Consider the following 14,480-nt stretch of genomic DNA (forward strand, 5'->3'; position numbering starts at 1 on the left):
CCTAGCATTTTTCAAAAGGTTTGGAGTGGGATGTCACTACATTCTAGTGACACTGAGTTTGGGCGGCACAGCTTCATCCCCTTGCTGCTACTCCCTGCATCTGGGCGCTTCCCTGCTGCAGGACACAAGCAGCTGGTGGTGTGTGCTCTCTTGGCTACATCTTGACACATCCTGCCATTGTCATTTTGTCTAGCGTTGGTTTTTTCTCTTGGGCAGTTGACCTGTGGTGCAGCCAAACTGTTGCCATTTTAACTGTGTAAAAATAATTTCATGGGTGAGTTTTTTCCTCATGGAACTCACTCAGCCAGCGTGTTGTCCAAGTGTGTTGCTGGGAGTGCTCCCTCAATCACGCAGGGCCCGTGCTCAGGCGGCCTCACACTGGCTTAATACTCTTCTCACACTGTTTTTAAGTCTGATGAGACCACAGAGCGTACAGGAGCAGAGGAAATACGTGTATCGGTCATTACCTCTCTCTCATAGCCCTGTGATGCCCTGAGAACAGAGATGTCAGTGGATCCATGATCCATCAGCGTTCAGACTGGAGGTAAGTTACACAGAACACGTTATGCTGACAACTGAGTGGGGAGCACTGAGGGCTCCAAGAGGTCATGCTTTCCACTAGAATCAGAGTTAGCTGGATCCAGAGAGGTGGTCACAGCACCCTAAGCAGCAGGAATGCGCATAGAATCCTATCCTTTACTTACTTTCCTGCATTAGTCATCACTGTGCTGAAAATGACAGAAGGGAAACAAAAACATCGGGAAGCTCACAGTTTCTACCCCAAGTCCTTCCTTACTCATCACTAAGTTGCAAGAGTTTTGAAAGAATGTGTAAGTGACAGTCAAGCTAGTCTGGTGCAGGGTCTCAAAGCAAAACTGCACATCCTACAGTTTGTGCATATAAGCTGTTAATACAAAGTGTAATTTTGGTGATTCTGCATATGAGTTACATACTCTGCATTTTCATCTACACTAGCACCATCTAAAGATGAATGATACAATTAATGCTAACAATTTAACATTCTCATGTTTCTTAGAACAGCACTAAGTAGCAAATAAAATGCCTCTGTAAGTTGTGAGAGGCTATGGGAGATGGGAAATACACCTCAGCTCTTTGTTCTGAGTTCTGGACAAGGACCTACCTCGGGCTCACTGTGCTGTCTGTGAGGCAGTCAGTGCTGTCCTCCACTGCTCCGTCTTCTGAGCAGTCTCGTGTTTTCATCAGAACTACCGGCTTCCTTCCCCAGCACCCTTGAGGCCAAGACTGACTTGTAAGGCACGCCTGCCCTCCTGGTTCCTCTTCATTTGTGAAATCTAGTCCACTTATGACTGACTGATTTAGAAGTAATGCAGAGGCTTCCCAAGTATCCACCCCAGCGGGAAAGGACTGATTTCTCAGTTCCCTCTATCCATTATTTGTCTTGGAGAAGCGCCTGTTTGCAGAACTCTCTTCTTGGGTGCAGGTTCTGTTGATCAGTTCTGAGAGTAATTCAGGAAGTCTAAATTTCAGCTACTATCCTTAACAACTCAGTTTCTCTCTGTTAAGTTTTTTTGTTCTTAACATGGCTATAATGTTCATAATGCCCTAGGAGCACAGAATTCCAATGGATACATGATCCATCAGAGTTCAGAATCAAGGTAAGTACATGTTAATTTTTTTGTTGAATAAGTGGAAAACTCTTGTCAACAGTAAGTTTCATCAAAACTCCTGCAAAGCACTATTTGGGAGGTTTTTTATGGTTTCATATGGGTAAAGTATAGCAGAATCATCTCAAATTTTGGCAAATATGTCAATATCGAAACACAAAATTGGAAGCAAGAAACTTTATAGGAAAGTGATAAGAAATCACCAGTGAGAGTTGTGTTAAAAGATATAAAGAACATGCAATCATATCAAGAATTTTCATGGAACATTTTAACCCACCACAGGTATCAACATTCTCTTAACAAAAATTAACTGATCTGAGGGAAAGCAATATGAAAAGATTCAAATATAGTGTCCAATATAATCTTGTGTAATTATGGAAGCGTTCTATAGTCTCTAACAGAGTCCACTAGACACATTAAAGCTTGAAATGTGGCTAACGCATTTGAGGAACTGAATTTTAAATATAAATTTAAATAGCCACATGTGGCTACTAAATGAACAGTGAGTGCAATTCTAATGCCTCAGTTGTTTCTTTGTGGGGCTTTTCTAAATCACTGCTGAGGGGTAGAAGGCAAGGGGGCTAAAAAAAAAACAAAACAGATTCAGACATTCAAATAGCATCTGAAATCCTGCACAGCTTTTGGAGGCAAGGGGTGGCACAACCTGCTGCTAGGGTTATCAGGGAGACCCAAACTTTTCAACTCCTGGCTAATGCCAGTAGGGATAAAAGTGTGGGATTTTTGTTCCTATGAGTAGAGGCCTATGGTCCTCACACAGGCTCTGAGACCACCCCTGGGGCATAGTGCATGGAAATCATTACCATGGTGCTGGGAAGGTGGGTGGGTCACTCATTTCCTTACAGGGTTTCCAGCACCAGGGCATGATTTAGTGGTGGAAGGAGGTGCTGAAGGCCCTTTCTGGCCACCAACAGGCGGAACAGGCCCTTTCTTTTTTGGAATTAAGATCTTGTTCTTGCTCTTGAATACTTTGCTGGGATCCAGCTTGTTGACAAAGGAGTCGGTCTCTTCAGTGAGAAGGCTGGCGTTGTAGGTGATGGGTTTATACATGTTGAACCATTGCTGTGAGGCAGAATTGAGAGGGTCACAGTTTAAATGAGAAATTCCATGGGTTTTGAGGTGAGAGCAGGACAGAAAAGTTTTATGAAAAACAACCTAGAAAGTCAATTAGTACTTTAAGTGAAGACATACAATGAATAAAAAAAAAAAAAATTGAAGTAAATCTAGAGAGACTTAAACCCCTAACCAGCAAGGCGCTATTTGTCATGCCCTCAAATCAGCCACAGTCCATCAGGTGGAGCTAGCACAGGGAAGGGAGCCTGCAGAGGCCTCTGCTGAGGGAAGCTGCGATACTGGGAGTCTCTGCCTTTAGCTGCCCAGAAAGGGAAAAGGGTGTCATCTTTCATTGATCATAGCTCTCTCACCAAGTGGATGTTTAAATTACGTGACATTTGAAGAAAGTGAGTTCCATAGGGAGCTTGTCCCTACCATTATTGCCTCCCAAGCAAAAGTTCTTCCAGACATACCCCTGGTGTTCTCAAACCAGGAAATGTCTCAGCATTAACTGACATCTGTATTTTTTTAAATGATGCCTGGACCTGTAATATAAACAGTGTATATCCCCCTACAGTGGAATAATAGAATAGCTCCACGAAGAGTTTCAAGGTACAGAAAAATGTGAATTATATAGCTTGTAATTTAGAAAAAGCAATCCCAAGCTGTACACATGCATGCATGCTTTATCTTTGGAAGGACACTGGGAAGCTCCCAGGAAAGAGGCTGACTTTCTGCTCTCCCTATGTGCATGTATACCTAAGAACCCAATAAAATTGGAAATAAAATTCCCAGGTAAATCTGAGGATGAGAGAAGTTTGGGAATCACTTAACTAGATGATAAAACTTAACTACTTATATTGGAATTCCTGCCTTGTGTGTTGAAAATGCAGGTTCCCGGATTCCACCCCTCCTTCATCAGATGGAAAAGCAGGGAACGGGCAACATGAGCATTTTCAGAAGAGTCAAATGTATTCCACAATTTGAAAGAACAGGTGTTTCTCCCTTACCTTGGCCTGTGGACTAATGCCATAGCTGGTGAAGGCGTACTGCCACTGGGGCAGCCCCAGGTGAGTGAGCAGCAGGCGATAGTAGGCCGTGAAGGTGTCTGTCAGAAAATGCCAGTATAATGCTCTGTCCAGGAACCAGATCTCAGTGTCCTGTGGTAATGCTGAAATTAAATGAAGGGGAAATGACACTTTTTCCAGTTTTGCAGTTAATATATACTAATAGATAAAATTCTAATATTATAGAGAATGTAAAATTCCCTTTTATCCCCTCTCTAACCTCCTGGTCCCATTCTCCAGGGGCTATTGTTTCTATGATCCATTTGCAAATTCTTTATTTGTGAACTGATGCATTGGGCTTCTGGTCCTCTGTGCATTCAGGTGACCTACAATGGTTACAGTTTTCTAAAGAGGCCTTAGTCAGGAAACAGCTGTCAGAAAGCAACCTGCTAGTGCTGGATTCCTGGCTGGGTTGAAGCAGATACTGTCATACCAGCAACTAGGTCAGCCTTATGCATCTGACATTCCAATTCACCACAGTAGACCTCTTCTGTGTTCTGTCCTGTGTAAGGGCTGGGACATCTCCCCTAAGTGGCTTTCAGTCTCACTTTTCCATATACTTGTCACATATATTTCCACTTTAATTCTGTCTTCTGCTAACTCCCCACAGTCATACAAAAAGTGCGCTCCTTCCTGGCCTACTGAGATGCTAGCACACCTTTCACAGGCACAAAGATCCAGAAAGCCCCATTGGTCACCTCTAAGCATCCCCCTCTAGACCAATCAGTAGTCCCCACTAGGGTAGGAGGGTGCTGATTAGGCCACCTGAATGCACAGAGGACCAGAAGCCCAACACATGAGTTCACAAATAAAGAATTTGTAAATGAATCATAGAAACAATGGCCCCTGGAGAACCAGGAGGTTAGCGGGATAAAAGGGAACTTTACATTCTCTCTAGTATTAGAAGCTTATCCCCACTGCCATGACACCCCATTGTCTTCTACTCTAGGTTCAAATTCTTCCTCTTGGCATTCGAAATTCTACAGAAAGGGGAACAACTGGCCTGGCTTCACCTCAACTACAACCACGTGGACCAACGAACTGGAATTGCCATTGCCTTCAACACAGTTGTACCTTCCCATGGCATGGTTTTTATCCTTGTCTCCACCTAATTCCTCTGTTTTAAGATGCAAGTAATAGGCTACACCTCAATAAGATTCCTTCTGCTGGGGATGCTCTCTCCTCTCCAGAGGTAAATCCTAATGTATCTTACCACTACCAGAAACCTAAGTCTTTTCCAGTTCTGTAATTCCATAGTCCCTAGCCTAGAATCTGAATTGCTGTTGGGGGGGCAGGTGATGGCCACTACTCAAGGGGCCAGAGCCTTTTTTCTTGACTTCCCACCTGGGGTCTGGGATGGAGGTCTAGTAATTCAGGGTTTTATTAATGTTACCAGACCTACATGGAGAAGTACGGAAGATAATGATTCTCCAATGCATGACCCTTCTGGATGAGTCCAAAAATAGAATGACTTTCAGTTTTTACTCACTTATCATCCTAATTACCATTGACTATTTTACAGGGACTTACAAGTGATTATAGTCCCCAAAGACTACTGATTGGTCTAGAGAGCGATGCTTAGAGGAGACCAGCAGGGCTTTCAGGATCTTTGTGCCTGTAAAAGGTATGCTGGCATCCCAGTAGGCCCGGAAGGATTGTACTTGTTTGTATGACTGCTAGAAAGCAAGGTCAGCATAGACCATTCTCAAACTGGAGGACCATGTTCATTAATAATGCTTACCTGGTTTTCCTCTTTTGTAGACAAGGCAAACCTTCCCATTTCCATTGCAAGGATCCAGCTCAAATATCACGCTGCGAGAATCAAAATGAGGCTTCTCTGGTTGGTTCTCACTGGCTGCAAATCCAGAAGTCAATGGTAATGTTTAAACATACTCAAATACATTTGTTCACTGGGCTTTGCTTTGATAAAAGATATATCACAACATATTTTCAATCATTTAAAAATGGGAACTGTATTCTCTAAATACTATGGATCTTATTCATGGTCTAGGCTCCCCTATCATCAACAAAGAATGTCACAAAATGTGGGGAACAGTGGCATGAGGAAAAACAAACTGAATTTTGTGTGTGTAGGTCTACATAGAGCAATCTGAAGGGTCTGATGTTGACATACCTTCTCCCCCAGCCCCTTTTAATAGTATTTTATGATCTTTTGATTGGAGTCTTTTTCTCCTGTGTAAAAAATTTAATTAATGCCAAGTCTAGATCAGCTAGAAAGCTAATATCATGGAGAAGTAAATTCTTAGACATGCAAGCATCACAAACCTCATTTCTTTCATTACAGCTATTATGCAATAAAAACTACAAGCCCAGGAAAGACTGGATAAAACAAGGTAAATAAAAATACTTCTGACTTATACATTAATTTTTAATTAAAGAAATTTTCAACCTCCCTTGGAGGTTATACATTCATATTTCTGTTTTCATACAGTGCTAAGCAGACAAATAGGTAGATTTAAATTTTGTCTCCATGATTGTTGTATCAAAATGGAATATCACATTATGTAAATTCTACTTTCTATGCAATAACATTTTTATTTTTTTAATGGCTGCCTGATAGGGCACATCCATTCACACAGACTAGTTTATTCTATCAATACCAAAATAACCATTTCTGAACATGTTTTTATGTCCTGGTGTCTTCATTATGTGGACAGATTCCCTGTATGTTACAAAGTATTTTTTCAGGGGTGCTATTGCTGTATAGAATTCTAGGTTGACAGCTTTTTTAACTGTTTCTAGTGAGCAACTGTTAACTGCTTTTAAGTTTTTCTCCTTGAGCAAAGTATTTCATAATTCTTGTATTTGTTAACTTTCCAAGAATACACATAAATTATATTGATTAGAGATACTTTTCTTTGTGTGTCACTTTGGATAGCTTCTATCGTTATCAGACTTATCATCTCTATAAGTTAAATGTGGGACTTTCCCTCTCCCCAATTCATTTCTGCAGTAATTTATATTTACATGTGGTATCTAGTAATATACTGTTTGAATGCCTTTATGTGCTAATTCTAAATTACAACCTGGTATGCATTATTTGAGAGCTAGATATTTTTCTGTATCTGAAAAGACTGATTTTGTTCTGTGCCATAGTTATGTAAGACCAGGGTAGCATTTAGCTTTGATGTACCCCAAGGCCTTACCACTGAAGGTGATAGCAGCCTATCAGTATTTACTCCCCATTTTTTTTTCTCACTTAAAATCCCCACAGTTTGAGAAGGCAATATTGTAGTTAAAATACTCACTTCTTCCTATTCCTTTGTAGCTATGACTGACTCTGTCCTGGCCAAAGGCCACTTGGGAAGGCTTTTGAGAAAACTATTTTTCTGATAAAAAGAATTTCTTCCAAAAGACAAGTTTTGTTTTGGTTCTTTACCTTTTATACTACTTCTTCCTGTTTGGACTTAAAGACCTCCTGAGGATAAACCATACCTAAAGGGTGATGCACGAAGAAACCAAAGCCTTTATCATTTTCTCAAACAACCTAGTTTACACTCTGTAATTGAGTCTCGCACGGTGCCAAGGACAATTCTGATTGAAAAAGTACTTTATAGCTGGTTGCATAGTTTTCAGAAGCCACTTCAATAAGAAGTGGCAAAGAGTGTTGTTACAAATGGAGAGGGAGTTTAGATGATCATGTTCCATAAAACTTTTTGATACTGAAATGCTGAATGACAGTTAATCTATATAGCATTTATATACAAGGAAGTGAAGTGGGTGCTAGAATTAGGCCTGGAATTATCTTCATGAAAATTTCCTTTGTTCATATAGGCTGTTTTAATCTTACTCTAATGTTCTTAAGAAGTCGTGAATGGGTAACTTCCTATGGTTGTCAATATAACATAAAGGACTGACTTAACACAAAGAAGTAATTCCTCAGGTACCTTCTTGTGTGTCATCCTCCAGATCTGCCAGAGTTGGTGCATTAGGAAGTGAGTACATAGAAGACTGGTTGAGTTGTGTCAGCTTTGAGATGCTGTTAATTGCCATGCTGCCCAATGGGATGATATGCTCTATGGAAACATTAAAAAAATTACATTGATTGATGGCATAGTTACCACAGTCATAAAGGCTTCTACTAGAGTAACCTACACCCAGCTATTGTTTCCATTCCAGGGCTGAGGAATCTGATGAAAAGTGGAATGGAGAAGGTCCACATACACTATAGTCCAACGCAACTTTCTCATACGAAGAAAACCAACTGGGGCAAAGAATTCCTGCTGCATGTGTTTTGGTGGATTATTAAGGAAACCTTCAAATGGAGGTGTTCAAAAGGCAGTGGAAAATTTAGGCTGCTCTCTGCTTGAACAGTAAAAGACTTAAATTCTTTCCCTTGCATGAAGGGTCATGCAATCCAAAGGAGTCATAGTTTTGATTAGAAGGGATACAAATATACAACATATTTTCCTTATCTGTTATACTGAATCCTTGTAACTGGCTTGAAAAAACTGGGATGTCAGAAGATAATAAAATGGTGTCTAAGATGAAATGACTGCTAAAGAGAATTCCTCTGGTGTGTTCTGTTACTGACTTCTCTTATTACTGTTAGCATGGACTAATGTGGGTCAGATGAGGAGGGCTATATAGAGAACATATTAAAATAGTGAACATTCTTCATGGGTTAGACCATCATGAAATGTGAAGAGGCCAGCCTGTCTCCGTGATTACGTATCTACTCCTACGGCCATGTAGCTATGACACATAGGAGGGATATGATTCTGGTGACAATAATGGTTCCTAAGCCATTAGCAGAAGTAATTCTAACTTAGAAGTTCATGTTAAAAGCTAAGTAGTAAGCTATAAAAAATAATTTTGGTCAGTGTGAGAGAAAAGAAAAGCTCTGCAAATCAACAACAACCAAAAAAGGGTACCCTAATCTTACAGGCAAGAAAACATTCCCTTAAAGCATGGCGAACGACTCACCATCTAGCTTTACACTCCATGTCATGTGAAAGCCATTCGTCATCAGGTAAAAGTTCTTCACATCCTCAGGAAGCACACAGTTATTTTTCTAGAATCACAAAGCAACTAAGTATTATGTCAGAGATAAGGGAGAGAGCAGAGGTATTTCAAAGCAGCTAAGAGGCACTATTTACCATGTTTCAGAATGAGAAGACTGGTAACTATCCACAAAACTCTGGTAGTGAGCTCCGGATGGAGACAGAGGGGTCTCAAACTCTTCTCCTCCACCCCCTGCAGGCACACTGAATTTACAGCTAAAAGTGGAGTAATTCACTCTGAAGTTTAAAAACTACAACACTGAAGGGAAAAGGAGAGGCTGACACACTATCTTGCCATAAAACTCACCCCTGGTGCAGTCACACAACTGGGAGGAAACTCTCACTCCTAGCTTCTCCCTAAGGAGTAAAAGGTTTGGACCCCATAGCTGGCAAGCCACTTGAAGTTTTCCATCTAAGAGACAGGCTCCAAAAATTTTTGGCTCTAAAAGCCAATGAGGCTTGGGTCCATGAGACCCACAAGGTTAGCGAGAACTAAAAAATTATAAACTATGTAATAAACAATAAAAAATGGGGCCCTTCCTGGTGGCACAATGTTAGGACGCAGCACTGCAAGCTAGCCACAGCCACTTGAGGTGGCCCTTGAGGTGACCCACATGGCGCGGCAGACCTCTCCTGACCCACCTGCAGCTCCCCTCGGCAGTGTACTTTGTCGATCTGTCTGTTCTGCTCCCCACTCTGCCTCTGGTGAATCCTCTCACTGCCCATGAACCTCTGGCCTGTACCCCAATTCTGTATACATAAATAAACCTTTAAAAACAATCAAAGAAATGAAGGAAATAGAACCTAAACATAAGAGGATGACAACAAACAAGAAGCCAAACCACAATGACCTGTCATAATTACCTTACATGTAAATACCCTGAATTCACAAATTAAAAGGTATAAAGTGGCTGAATTCATTTCAAAACAAAATCCAACCTTCCACTATTTACAGGAAACCCATCTAACCAACAAAGATAAGGAGACTTCAGAGTTAAAGACTAGAAGACAATCCTATAAAAGTAGTCAAGAACAATTATATCAGATAAAATAACAACTAAAAAAGTTAATAGAGGTAGATATCAAAATTATAATTAAGGGCTAATCAAATAACACAAATATATCAAAATATATATTATACTTAAACTAATATATAAATTTAACACAACATCCATGACATTTTTTCCCAAGCAACATGAAAACATAAAAGGTCTTAGTAGCAAAGAAAAATGTTAGGAAAAAAACACATCACCCAACTTTATACCAGAAAGCAACAGTAGTTAAAACATGGTATTAAGAGTAAAAATACACACATTGGATTCAGTGGAAAGATTGCAAAGTCCAGAAATGTACCCACATAGATATCAATACTGAATTTCTGATAATGGGTCCATGCCCATGACATGTAAAAGAATTAAGTTGAATCATTTTAACTTTGAGCACTAAAATTCCAACTGGATTAAATATTTAGATATAAGATCTGCAATAATATATAGAAAAAAAATTAGTAATACAGCTCATTACATCAAAGAGATAGATGGCTTGGGAGGCTAAACCCCTATAGCAAATGAAAGCAAAAATAATTGGCCTTACCTCAAATTACAAAGGTTTTAATTCAGTAAATACAAGTAGATTAAAAAGACATCTTACTGAAGGAGAGAAAATGATCACATAATATGACTACATACTTATATAGCCAAGAATTTAAAAGCTTACAATTGAAAAAATTCCAATTAATAAATGGGCAGCAGATTTGAACAAACAATTCACCAAAAAGGATGTGCACAAAGCCAATAGATAACCAGAAAAATGTTCATCATTGCTTTTAATGTGAAGACAGAGGTTAAAATCATGATAAGCTATCAGGCCAAAGACTGGCATGTTATTTAAAAAAGTAACCCCCAGAAGTGCTGGAGAGGACATGAAGAAAGAAGAACACTAACTGCTGGTGGGAATATAAACTGGTGCCACCATCTTGGAAAGCAATCTGGATTGACCTGCATCTAAAAATGGAAATATGACATGACCCTGCATCCCACTCCTGGGCATTTAGCCAAAGGACAGGAAACCGTCAAATCAAAACACTACGTGCTCTACAGTGCTTATTACTGAGGCACTGTTTACAGAGCTAGGCCATGGGAGCAATCTAAATATTAAGTAAAATGTGTCAGGCACAAAGAAAATAACTACATACCTTATTTTTATGTGAAAAATCAAAAAGGACTCACAAGATACAGAATAGAGACTGAGGTGGGGGTGAGCTTAGTGGAAATGGGTAAGGGAGCCACAAGGTATAAGCTGACTGCTGGAAACTCAGCCCTGGGCGATGTCATGCACACCAAGGCGACTATAATTAACTGTAGTATAATATATATCTGAAAGTATCAATTTTTCATAAAGTTATTATCCTCCACCAAACCATCTGTGCCCAAACTCCATTTACCTCCCTCACCCTCTCCTGACTCTGGCAGCTATTATATCCCTTTTGCTGAGTTCAAGATTTATCCCTGCTATTCTTTGCTTATAGATGTTTTCTGAGTATTTATATTCCACAGATAAGTGAAACCATCCAATATAAATCTTTAAACTTTTCATCACAAGGAAATAATTTGAACTGTGTGGTGATGTTAACTAAATTTATTGTGGTGATCACTTCCCAATATATAGTATATATGAAACCATTATGTTGTACACTAAAAAGTAATAAAAAAATTGTATGTTGATTGCATCTCAATAAAACTAAACTAAGAACAAAAATTCTTTAGAGTGGCACTGGTCTTGCAAAGCAGATTTGAGCAGAAATCACCAGACTCCTTTTTGCCTCACCTGAAATGGCACAGCAAGTGTTTGCTCTATTGCCTCAGCAGAGCACTAGCTGGGAAGAGGCTCAAGGACACAAACTGAGGAGACTTAGGGAACATGGGAAGAAAAGAGGTTCTAAGGTAAAGTTTTGTTGATTAAAATAAAACAATTACTTGGTCATCAATTTCAGATCTATGCTCATAAATGGTCTCCTGAAACAAATTAGTGGATGAATGAGAGTACCTGAAAAGTGAAGAAGATCTATCTACTTCTAGAGAATTTAATGCAATGGCCCTATTAGCTCTGAAAATTCTAAGAAAGTAAAATATTACAGGATATAAACAAATAGGTAACATGGATTAAAAAAACCCTCCAAACTGGCCCTCCCTGGTGGCGCAGCAGGTTAAAGCACAGCACTGAGAAGCTAAAGCCACTTCCTGCATGAGTTCGATCCCTGCCTGCCCCGGAGGTGACCACATGGCGCGGCAGACCTCTCCTGACCCGCCGGCTGCTGCCCTCAGCAGTGTACTTCCTCGATCTGCCTATTCTGCTCCCCACTCTGTCTCTGGTGAAGCCTCTCACCGCCTCTGCACCTCTGGCCTGTACCCCGGTTCTGTATGCATAAATAAATAAATCTTAAAAAAAAAACAAAAAACCTCCAAACTGGTGGTGGAAAGAACAAGGGACTAGCTTAGTGTCTTTTCAGGAAGCTGTAGGGAAGCATGTCTTCAACTCTAGATTAACCACATCTGTGCACTTGCCTGACCTGTCTTCAGAGTCACTCAGGCTCTGATGCACAGAAGATGAGCTCTCTAGCTCCTGTCTTGGGCCACTTAGTTACAGCTTGACAAGGTTACACAGACAGGAGTGGTATGTTATTCTCTCCAAATTCTGGTTTGCTGAACCCTTGAGATGTGCCACCAAACACTGCTTAGGTCAAGTTTGCTTTAGGTCACTGTTAGTTCCAGGTACCCAAAGTGTGGTGAAATTTGAGTGTAGTAGAATAATCTGAGTTTAATTCCCAGCTCTGCCACTAGCTGAGTGACCTTGAGCATACCACTCAAATCCTGTGAACCCAGGTTTAAGAATAATCTCTAACATGAATTTATAAAACACCAGAAGCAGGACAAAGTGTTAAGTTTGGCAGGGGAAGAACTAGCTATTACAATGTAAGGGTTTAGCATCTTTAAGAATGGCTAGGTGAAAACAAGTTTCAAGCTTGTAGATGATTTTAAATAGTGTTTTTAGATGACTAAATGAACAACTGTCATTTTGATAAAACAAGTATTTCATTTTCTTGTTCTAAGAAAATATGCATTCTGATCAGTATTTTCCTCTCTCTTAACAACCTACTTCCTCGTCTCAGAGATGTGTAACCTGGTTTACTAATTCCTTTAGCTCACATTTACTTTCCTGCTTAGCAAATTACTGGAGTTGAAGACTTATTCCCAATGTTTCCTGTGTGGCATATCCTCTGTGCTTTCAGAGAGTAAATGTGTACAAATACAATGTCTTTCTCCTAGCCCCAGGACCTTTGCACCGAAAGCATATAGTTTTAAAATACTTATAAAGTTCTTTCTCCTGTCACTCAAAAAGGTCAGCAGGCACGTTGGGATTTTGGCTACTATAGTGCCATCTAGTGGTGGACAATAGAAACCACTCATTTTCAGCCTTTCTTAACCAGGAGTCCATGAGCTCAGCTGGGAAAGCGTAGTGGCCATAACTTATTTCTAAGATAGGCAGCAGCCGCAGAATTTAAGCACTAGTGATTGTAACATTTACTATAGTAGACTTCACACAAAAATGAAATTTTGGTATTATTTTATACTGATATTTTAAAAAACTATTCAGAGTTCATAAAAATGGAGTAAGTCCAATGAAGTACTTAATATACTTAAAATACCAACATAGACATACAAATGTCATTAAATCAAGCTCATAAAAATATTTAATATGCAATTTCATTCTCATATAAGTCACTGGTGGTCGGGCTTTGCTGCTTCCTTGAGGTAGGCATTACCTGCCTGGTACTTGAGACTTGCTAGGCCCTCAATGCAGTATGTTCTTCAGAGTAGGACTTAGGGTACCACTTTCACATGGTCTTCTGGTAAATACAAAGACGCAGAGCTATTGATGTTTTAATTTTTCTCCTGGGCCATCTGGAAAAAGCACTTCCACAGGGAGCAAGCTGCTTGCTTCAGAAGTCTTCTTCTTGCTGGATTCGTGGATTTGGTAGCCTCACTTCTATAAACTGAAGACTGCTTATGGAAGTTAGGTGATCTTGAAATGGCTAAACTATTTCTGACCCTGCATTTTCTCTAAATTCCTCATTCATCCAGTATTAATTATATCTGTTAAGGAATAAACACTGTGGTGAGCACAGTAAGGAATAAGGAAGATACAGATGAGTATGTGGTAGAAACATGCTTATTCTTCCTTCTTGACAAATCCTAATTTTGTTTGAAAAGGCAATGTTCCCAGTTAAATTGCAAGTAGTGTCTGACATGAAAATGTAAAACCAAAACAGTGAGGGAGTTTCTAAGAAAACTTTCATGTCCATATTAAAAGGTGACATATCCTGGCAACATCCTTTATCATCCTGTCTTGAGATGAGAGGTGTGAGGGACTATAGCAGTCACATGGCCACCATAAAGAAAAAGGGTGAAAGAATTACAGAGATCATAGTTTGATGCAGCAATTGTTATTGTATACCACAGATCTTGTTATGTGAGCATTATTAATCTTCATCTTAAGCTTTCTCAGTTTAGTATTACATTTCTTCAAGCCAAACATTCCTAATTTATACAGAGACAAATACGGAACAGATAAGTATTGAGAAGCTGCAAGAACGGAAACAAGTAGGAAGGAAA

The 14,480-nt window shown here is 39.8% G+C and overlaps 1 protein-coding gene across 1 annotated transcript in view; it reads right to left on the reverse strand.

The window, feature by feature from the left end:
- Positions 1–1,789: 1,789 nt before the first annotated feature.
- TPGS2 (tubulin polyglutamylase complex subunit 2) overlaps positions 1,790–14,480 on the reverse strand; it is a 31,306-nt gene continuing 18,615 nt past the window's right edge. The window contains exons 3-7 of the mRNA XM_004683855.2: positions 8,732–8,819; positions 7,693–7,821; positions 5,526–5,639; positions 3,728–3,888; positions 1,790–2,726 (exon numbers count right to left, since the gene is read on the reverse strand). Of these exons, the coding sequence (XP_004683912.1) occupies positions 2,496–2,726; positions 3,728–3,888; positions 5,526–5,639; positions 7,693–7,821; positions 8,732–8,819 (723 nt within the window). The 3' untranslated portion in view covers positions 1,790–2,495. The remainder of the gene's footprint in view (positions 2,727–3,727; positions 3,889–5,525; positions 5,640–7,692; positions 7,822–8,731; positions 8,820–14,480) is intronic.

This window comes from Condylura cristata, unplaced genomic scaffold (assembly GCF_000260355.1).
Source record: "Condylura cristata isolate star-nosed mole 26May11 unplaced genomic scaffold, ConCri1.0 scaffold00016, whole genome shotgun sequence".
Classification (NCBI taxonomy): Eukaryota; Metazoa; Chordata; class Mammalia; order Eulipotyphla; family Talpidae; genus Condylura; species Condylura cristata.